The sequence below is a fragment of the Esox lucius genome, chromosome 9, assembly GCF_011004845.1.
Source record: "Esox lucius isolate fEsoLuc1 chromosome 9, fEsoLuc1.pri, whole genome shotgun sequence".
Lineage (NCBI taxonomy): Eukaryota > Metazoa > Chordata > Actinopteri > Esociformes > Esocidae > Esox > Esox lucius.
Genome location: NC_047577.1, coordinates 24,675,603 through 24,685,582, shown reverse-complemented (window position 1 = coordinate 24,685,582; position 9,980 = coordinate 24,675,603). Strand labels below are relative to the sequence as shown.

At 40.0% G+C, this 9,980-nt stretch overlaps 1 protein-coding gene across 10 annotated transcripts in view; it reads right to left on the bottom strand.

The window, feature by feature from the left end:
- The window catches only part of LOC105030787 (echinoderm microtubule-associated protein-like 6), a 200,103-nt gene that overhangs the window by 53,421 nt on the left and 136,702 nt on the right, over positions 1-9,980 (bottom strand). For 9 of the 10 annotated variants that reach the window (XR_004576137.1, XR_004576136.1, XR_004576135.1 and 6 more), the window contains 2 exons: positions 6,972-7,144; positions 811-973 (listed from right to left, as the gene is read on the bottom strand). Coding sequence is in view for 7 of the 10 variants with exons in the window: in XM_034294192.1 (XP_034150083.1) it covers positions 811-973; positions 6,972-7,144 (336 nt within the window). In the remaining 3 variants the exon portion in view is untranslated. Of the gene's footprint in view, positions 1-810; positions 974-6,971; positions 7,145-9,980 lie in introns of those variants that run through there. The other variant, XM_034294197.1, reaches the window with a different exon arrangement.

The window sequence follows — 9,980 nt, the reverse complement described above, 5'->3', positions numbered from 1 at the left end:
TGTAAAGATTACAAATGAAGTTAGGAAGGTTGCCATGTGAAACCTTTTGATTTAACTGTGCAAAACTGTGCACAGTATGAAAAAAAATAAAGCAAGAGAAGCAGCACATCTCTTCAGGTCCACCTTGACGATTATCAGTCAGCAAAGCATTACACATTTCTCTATTTTCATGTGATATGATACCAACCAAAGTCAAATCAGTGATCACAGCTACACAATGAATATTTAGTTTTGTGCTGATGGGATGTTTTCTTTTGCTTAAGAGTGGGTAAAGAAAGTCACCACCCGCTTTCAAAAAGTTTAACCTTGCCTTCCAGCCTGTATTAAAAACTGATAAAATAAGACTTTTTCCAGGTTTATTTACACATAGTAATCCACATTATCCAGGTGGAAAAAACATTAAATTATTCATTTTAGTGGGAATTTACACTGTGATAAAATGAAAACAAAGCTCAGAAATATAGTGATTCTTAGACCTGATATGCGCATTGCTCTGTCATTCGGTACTGACAATGATTATGTGGAAAACTAAATAGGCCCTATATGGTGTTTTGTACCTGCTTTAACATAAAGAATGACAGAGTCAAATTGTAAGACTTCACTCATTCTAACATGCCTTACCTTGCTGCATACCACAGGCTGCACTAGGTAGACAGCAATAGTTAAATGTAGACTAAAGTTTGACATTTCTATTGTTCTGCTTTCAATTAATGTGACGGTCCTAATGCACAAAAATATTGAGGAGCGCTATTTCCGTTCTATAAATAAATATTTTAAGGTGGAAATTATTTCGTTATTAAAAGTTCTTACCTCAATGTATTTGCTGTCAGCGGAAAAGTCCATCTGAATGACAAATCCAGCAATGTCCTTGCAGTACCCAATGCGGTTAAGTGAGGGACCCAGAGTTAGGTCATAGAAGTCCACTGCACTGTCGAATGAGCCCACAGCTAGCAGACGGTTGTCTGGGCTGAATCTTTAAAACAAAAAAGCGAAGATTAATACAACAATTTATATGACATTTTCCATTAGTACTATAAATAAGTTCTGAACAAAAAAAGCATGCAATTGCATCTTATTAGAGGTTTTGTATTAATCTGTGTCTGTGGAACAGAACCAACTCTGGTGGTCCAGCCTTACAGAGCTTATCAACTTGACCACAGTAATTCAAAGGAGTCTTGACTCACTAAATTCTTAAAAACATCAAAATAGTGCAAATGGATAAGGTTCTTCAAAGAAACTTTTTCATGTGAAAAACTTGGAAAACAAGTGTTCTCTCATAGGCAAAGAGTTATATGCAAAACCTTTTGCATTCAAAGAAAGTGAAAAAGAGAGAAGGTTCTTGGATGATCAATTGCAAGGCAAGATGTAGTGTTTGTTCGCCATACCACAATCCTCAAATCCTCCACTGACACCATGTTCATCATTTTGTCCCTCTACGCCACCACAATGGATTTGAAATTAAACAAAGTGCAGACTTTCAGCTTTAATTCAAGCTGTTGAACAAAAGCATTTTCATACACAGTCCCCTTATTTCAGGGGCTCATATGTACTTGGACAGAGGTTGGGAAATTCAAGTACTATATAGGCAAAATGTACATGTAGATCACATATCAGCCACACACACTGAATATAGAGTAGCTCTTATGTAGTAGCTCTTCATTAAGAGCACACATCATAGACAATATGATAACTAAGTAATATTAAATGAAATGGCTGAAGGTTGTATTGTGTTTGTTGTAGCAGAATCAATGAGATGTTGTGTCCATCAGTGCACATACAACATATGACCAAAAGTATGTGGACACCCGACCATCACACCTATATGAACTTGTTGGCCATCCCATTCCAAAACAATGGCATTAGAAGAAACATATTTGTTCTTTCTAGCATAGCTATCTGGGGTGCGGCTACACCAGGGCCCGCAGTGGGTGGGGGCTGGTGCTTGACCTCAATATATATTTATTTTTTTGTAATTTCATTTTTTATCGGGTGTTTCTATGTGGTTATCACAGTCAGACGTCAGGATCGTCTTTCCATGGATATATACCGCTTCATAATTTTTCATCCTGGGGGTCCATGTTAAGGACAGCTTGCACCCCGGACCAGCGTCACCACGCTATGCCAGTGTTTGTCCCCCTCACATTTGAAATTAAACCTACGCTACTGGCTAAGAGCATGTGGTGGGCAGCTGGCCAATGTCTTTACCGACATCTAAACCGCCCAAGCGGTTGTCCCAAGACCGCAACGATTGTGCCAGTGCCAAAGCAGTCGACTGCGTCTAGCCTGAATGACTCCCGACCAGTGGCACTCACCCACAGAAGATGGCTAATTGGACCCAATTTGGACATTTTCACTTAGGGGTGTACTCACTTTATTGCCAGCGGTTTAGACATTAATGGCTGTGTGTTGAGTTATTTTGAGGGGACAGCAAATTTACACTGTTATACAAGCTGTACACTCACTACTTTACATTGTAGCAAAATGTCATTTCTTCAGTGTTGTCACATGAAATGATATAATCAAATATTTACAAAAATGTCAGTGGTGTACTCACTTTTGTGAGATACTGTATACTTAACACTTTTAAATACTTTTAAATGTTCTGCCCTCCTCTATTTGCACTTCTGGTTAAATGCTAAATGCATTTCGTTGTACTGTACATGTACAGTTCAATGACAATAAAGTTGAATCTAATCTAAACTGGTTCACCTCTTACCTCTCAAACCGCAAGCAGTATGTTTCTCTTGGTCTGACAGCCCATTAATCTGCTCCATTAACTAAGAACCTGGCTCCAAAAAATGGGAGACCGTGCCATTTCTTTCATTGGACCTCAATTCTGGATCTCCCTTCCTGACAGCCTCAGGGCTGCACAGACATTCATGGCTTTTAAAGCAGGCCTTAAGACACACCTCTATCAGTTGGCCTATCCTTCCTTATTATTATATAAAAGTATGTATTACAATTTTTGTATACTGTATTATATGTGACAGCATTCAGAAACAGGGGCTTATGACGCAGAAATGCCATCTTGAAGATGTGAAATTAATAACAAACTAGTATGCAAAGTGTAAATATGAATATAATTTAAAACTCAATCCCAAGTTTAACCAGCATAAAAAACAGGATTTTTCCTGCTAGACATGATTGGCTGAGATAGTGAAGGGGCTGCACATGCTGACATACTGATTTCTGATTGGTTGGCCAAGACACAAGCTTCTGTCATAACACCCATACTAGTTTAGTAGAATTGCAACCCCAGGTTTTTCAAAAACTAACAACTGCAATTGTATTGCTACAGCTGTGAACCACATTGCTGGCGTTACCAACAAATCTTAAGTTGGTAGATACTACTGACTACGCTTCAAAATGTTCAGGCAAAATGTAGCCATTTCATTGCAGTGCCAACTGTCGAAAGTAAATGTTGGCTCGTCTTGTATAAAACAACTGTCCACAGATTACATTTAAAAGCAAATGACAACCATGGCAGTTATGATAGCGACAATGAAAGATGCACAGATTCTTGGAGTATTGTACACCTTGAGTGTGAACGGTAGCGGATAGACACATCATTGTAAACAAGGTCAACAGACTAAACGCAAACAACAAAGGACTTTGTTGATAGGCCAACTGATATTCAGACTGCCACGAAACATTCCTAAATGTATACGGGTAAGTCGAACGTTAGCTAACTAGCTACAGATAATTCCTTTTCAAAATGTTGTCAGTTGTTTGCATTGCTAGTTATTTAGCTGTAGCTACCGACGTTACTGTTAACATTTACTAGCTAGGTGACAACGTTAACTTTCCAGCTAGCTAACATTTCCTGGATCCTAGCTTGTTTGTTGGGTAGCTAGCTTTTCTTTACAAAAGTGAGCAAGTTACATAGTTTGTTAATAAGCTACCTGATTGGCCGGTCATTCTTCCAGGTGCGTGAGATTATGCCTAGCTATTATGTTTACATTGTCTTCACAGATGTGAGCAAGTCACTTAGTTTGATAATAAGCTACCTGATTAACTGGTCATTCATCCAGATGTGTGTGATTATGGCAGGCTATTATGTTTACATTGTCCTTCTGATTCTGATAGGTGATGTGGACAACCCAGTCCATCTGTACAGTTAGACTGCTAAATGGCTCAGTTGCTGTCCACCTGCAGTCAAACTATCTGCACTTACATTGCTGCTACTGTGTATTATTAATCCTGCTGCTAAGCCACTTTACCTTTCAGTACTGTTTATACCAGATCTATCAAGTGCATGTGAAAAAAAGTTACCCCCCCCGGGTTGCCCCTGTCCTTGTCCATCTGGTCAAGCTTCTGATCTGGATAAGATTTTATAGACACAGCCCACATGCATTCATTAATTATTACAACTTGTACTCTTAAAATGTTCACCCGGCACAGCCAGAAGAGGACTGGTCACCCCACCGAGCCTGGATCCTCTCTAGGTTTCTTCCTAAATTTCAGCCCCTCTTAAGGAGTTTTTTTTAGCCACTGTGCTTCAACACTATGGTTGCTTGCTCCTTTGGGTTTCATGCTGGGTGTTTTTTAAAAGTGACAACTGCTGATATAAAAAGGGCTGTTTAAATTTGATTGATTGACTACAACTGGTAGCTTTTCTTTGCCAAAATAAAAAGCTTCTTTTTACACAGTACAATGGGAAATTCCAAAGAGCTCAATGCAGATCTGAGAAGGGGATGGTCTGAGAAGGGGAAGAATATCTCTTAGAGACATTTCTAAAGAAATGCAGACTCCAAGATCATCTGTTCAAACAACTGTACATAAGTACAAGTTCTTGGGAGGTGTAGCCATTTTGCTGCGGTCTGGCAGAAGACCCAAACTGGCACTCACAGCAGAGAGGAAATTGATTTGAATGGTCAGGAACAACCCAGGAACCACCAAGGCAAAGGTCTGCCATGGACCTAAAGCTGCTGGTGCTTGACATCACCATGGACTGAATGGCTGCTGTCCAAGAAAAGAGCCCCTGCTTCAAAATTGACACCTTCAAGCTCGACTAAAGTTTGCAGCTAACCACATGGACAAAGAAAAAGCCTTCTGAAAGAACATTTTATGGTCAGATAAGACAAAGAATGCATTGCCTGGACAAAATGACAAGAGGTATGTTTGGAGGAGTAAATATGAGGTGTTCGCCAAGAACACTGTACCAAGCATGGTGATGGTACTGTAGCCTCATGCTCTGCGGCTGTTTTGCTGCCAGTGGAACTGGTGCATTGCACAAAGTGGATGGAATAATGGAGGAATACCTCAAACTATTAGCCAGACAGTTGAACACCGGTTGAAACTTGGACACTATTGGGTGTTCCAATAGGACAATGACCCCGAACACACATCAGTGCTGGTTCTGGAATGGATAAAACTAGCTAACATTTAGCTTTTGGAATAGCCTTCCCAAAGTCCTAAACTCAACGCTTTTGAAAATGTGTGGACCGTGCTTAAAATTCAAGTCTGTGCCAGGAACCCAACAAATGTATTTGAACTCTACCAATTCTGCCAAAAAGAGTGGTCAAATATCCAACTAGAATTCTGCCAGAAGCTTGTTGAGGGCTACTAAAAGCTTCTGCCCAAGGTCAAACATGCTAAGGGACATTCAACCAAATATTAGGCGTGCTGTATGTATATTCTTGACCCTGTATGTATAATTTTGACCTTGATTACAGAAACCCCCAAATCAATTAAAACTTGTGCACCAAACATTTTTTTTCTATTAAAGATGTACAGTATACTGTACAATCATTTTCCACCAGAAAAAGAACAGATCAAAGAAATCAATGAAAGGCCAATGTTGCCATGACATTCATGTCCATGATAAGTCTATGTAAACGTCAGACCACAACTGTACATTTTTCTCAGTGCTTAAGTCTATAACCAAACAGAATTTATAATGAGATTAAAAATCATATCATATAGTTATATCTACCTATCTACCCACTTAATATAAAGTACCAGTAAAATGTCTGAATAAACGTACTATTTCAAAAATAACTCTTCAGTTACAGTATTTTCTATGTTGTAGAATAACAGTGAAGACAACAAAACTATGAAATAACACATTTTGTATGGAATCATTTATACACTTAAAAAGTGTTTAACAGATGAAAAAACATTTCATGAGGCGTCACCCCAAGTAAAGGAGTTCAAGTATCTCGGGGTCTTGTTCGCGAGTGAGGGGACAATGGAGCGGGAGATTGGCATTCGCTTTACCGCACCGTTGTGACGAAAAGAGAGCTGAGCCGGAAGGCAAAACTCTTAATATACTGGTCAATTTTCGTTCCTACCCTCACCTATGGTCATGAAGGCTGGGGCATGACCGAAAGAACAAGATTGCGAGTACAAGTGGCTGAAATGGGTTTTCTCAGAAGGGTGGCTGGCTTCTCCCTTTGGGATAGGGTGAGAAGCTCAGCCATCCGTGAAGAACTCGGAGTAGAGCCGCTGCTCCTTTGCGTCGAAAGTAACCAGTTGAGGTGGTTCGGGCATCTGGTAAGGATGCCCCCAGGACGTCTCCCTAGGGAGGTGTTCCAGGCACGTCCAGCTGGGAGGAGACCACGAGGTAGGCCCAGGACTATGATATTTCAACACTGGCCTGGGAATGCCTTGGGATCCCCCAGTCAGAGCTGGCAAATGTGGCTCGGGAAAGGGAAGTTTGGGGTCCCCTGCTGGAGCTGCTGCCCCCGCAACACGATACCGGATAAGCGGATGAAGATGAGATGAAAACATTTCATATACTATATTAGATTCTTCAAAATAGCTACCCTTTGCCTTGATGACAGCTTTGCACACTCACCAATCTTCCCATCAGACTTTTAATGAACCTGAAAGCAATCAATAGCTTCATCTTAACATGCATTCTTCCTAAACCCATACCAAAAAATATTTAAACAACATTAGTTGTCATGACAAATGAAAATAAAATACAACCTTACCCCACAACCACATTGAAAAATAATGTTCCTCACCGAATGTCTTGTATGGCTACACTCCGATCTCTCTTCTTGCCCCAAACTGTTAAGGAGTTGACCAGGAGGACGATAAACTCTCCGTTCTCCATTCCTATGGACACCATCTCTCCATTGGGGCTGTAGGCTGTGCATTTGGCTGGGTGGCCTAAGTTGACTTTGTTTAGAAGTTTCTAGGAGTGAATGAACCGGTAGAAAGTAAAATAATAAAAGAGGATGTGTTAGAGTGAAAGGTCTTAGTCTGTTTGACAAAGATGTGTTATGCTGGATTGGCTGGCATGTAACATTTAGACATGGTTCTGATCAACCAGTTGTAGAATGTGATCATAAAGGTGTATATCATAATATAATCATAAGGGTGTATATCATCATATAATTATAATAGTTGGTCTCGCATCATGAATTCACAAATGACTTTAGAATATTCAGCTATTTTTCCTAGTCAAAGTGAAAACCTGTATGCCACATGTAGTACTGATGTATCACTAAATAGATTCAACAAACTATGTCAAAGCACTCTTGATAAAATTACTGAAACAAAACTTGACCCTTGGTTAGAACATACAAAACCTTAAGAAGACACCCAGAAAAGCAGAACAAAAATGGAAAATAACTAAACTACATGTCCATTACATCTATTTGAAGGAGCTGCTTTTATCTTACCATAAAGCAATTAAGGATGTGAAGGCTAGGTATTTTCTGACCTAATCGCAGCAAACTGTCACAACCCAAAGTTCTTATTTAGAACTACTCACTGTGTTGTTCATCCAACACCAGTTGGGGCCATGGCCTCAACTGCTGTAGACTGTGAAAAGTTCTTAACCTTTTTTAATCACTAATATTAGATCAATGATAAACCATTCTCTGGCCTGTATTTTAGTTCCTTACCCCTGTCTAAACGTATTTAACTCTTTTACTCCAATTGTTTTAGAACACCTTTAAGATCACAGTTCATAAAACACCACCCCGACTGCTTATACCACCCACACTGCTTAAAGAAATTATAGGAACAGTAGGCCCTGAACAACTCTCCATAATAAACAGTTCTCTCTGCACAGGTTGTTTCCCTAACTATTTTGACTCAGCATGTGTTCAGCCTCTTCTTAAAACCTAATCTTGACACATGTTTTTAATAACTACAGGACAATTTCCAAGCTGCCCTTCTTATCCAAACTGTTTGAAAAAGTTGTAGCAAAGCAACTTTTGCAGGTGGTGTCATGCCCTGTCACCTGTTTGTTCTCGTCTGCCTCACTCCCAGGTGTTCATGGTTCTCTTGATTGCCCTCTGTGTATTTAACCCAAGTCCTCTGTTTGTTTTGTTTCAGTTTGTCTTGTTTTCCTATGCCAAGTGTTCCTGCGTCTTCTCTCTAAGAGTTCCCTGTTTCTGCTCGCCTACTCGTGTCCTGATCTCCTGCCCTCCCCCTGACTACGATCCTAGCCTGCCTTCTGCCAGCCAGATCCACTGAGACAATGGTCACCAACCTACTGCCTGTCCCTGACCTAGAACCTGCTACTCGCCTGCACTACGTTACTCCCGCTCTGTGTACCGAAACTTGCTTGTCCCAGACCTTCTCTAGTCTATCCCCGATTAAACGCGTCAACACCGAGAAAAGGCCTTGTCCGTGTCTGCTTTTGGGTCTAGCCCCTGGGCCGTTACAGGTGGTGGAATTTTAAACTTTGAAACTGCTCTTGTTAAGGTTACAAGTGACTTGTTGTTGAATGCTGACTCTGGAGAATGTTCAATTCTGTTGTTAGAAATTGTGTTGGGATCTCAGGGATTGCACAAGATTGGTTCAAGTCATATCTGTCATATAAAGCATTTGTTGTACCCATTAACAATTGTATGTCTTCCTCTGTCATATGTGGTGTTCTGCAGGGTTCCATCCTGGGGCCAATCCTGTTTTCTCTGTATATGCTTCCATTAGGTAGAATAATTCGGCAGCATTACATTTATTTTCCTTGTTATGCAGATGATACGCAGTTGTATTTGTTGGTTAAGCCAAATTATTTAAGCAAGTTCTTCAGTTAAACACTGATAAAACTTGCCTGTGGACAGACATTTTGGAGTTTTCTTTGATCCAGACTTACAATTAGAATTTCTCATTAAGAAAACTATGGCAGTCATGCTTTTATCATCTTATAAACATTGCCAAAATAAGATTGGTTATATCTTTTGAGGACACTGAGAAAATTATACATGCTTTCATTTCATATTGTCTAGACTACTGTAATGCTTTGTTTACATGCCTCAACAATAAGTCCTTAGGCAAACTCCAGAATTCAGCTTCCAGACGTCTTACAAGGACTAAATCAAGGTCTCATAAAACCCCAGTTTTGGCAGCTCTACATTGGTTACCGGTAAATTTCAGAGTAGATTTGAAAACTCTACTTACCACTTTTAAGGCACTACATGGTCTGGTACCTGATAACATTAGTGACATGCTCAACCTATACTGCAATGTTAGGCCTCTAAGATCAGCTAAAAAAGGACTTCTGGCTGTTCTGGAGTCTAGACTGAAAACTGAAAGGGAACCAGGTCTTTGCTATACGGCCCCTACACTCCGGAACGGCCTACCACAGAATGTCAGAGATGCAACCTCAATGCATCTTTTTATTTTAATGTATTTCTATTTTTATTGTGTGTAAAACACTTTGTGTAATTGTACAAGAAACCTGCTATACAAATAAAGTTATTATTATTATTATTGCAAGAGTTTAGTAATGTAAAATGTTCACAATAATTTGTAACAAACCCACCAAACCGGAGTTTAACAATAAGGCAATAATTGTGCACATATTCATCTCACACTCACAAACCCGCTCGCTCACTCAATCACAAACACACTCGCTTGTTCATTCACTCACTCACAAACTCACTCGCTCGCTCACTCAGTCACTCACAAACACACTCACTCTCATGCAGGCACGCACGCACACACAAACTCTCTAACGCATGCATGCACGCACATACTCTCTCATGTAAGCACAAACTCTCTCTCACGCACAAACA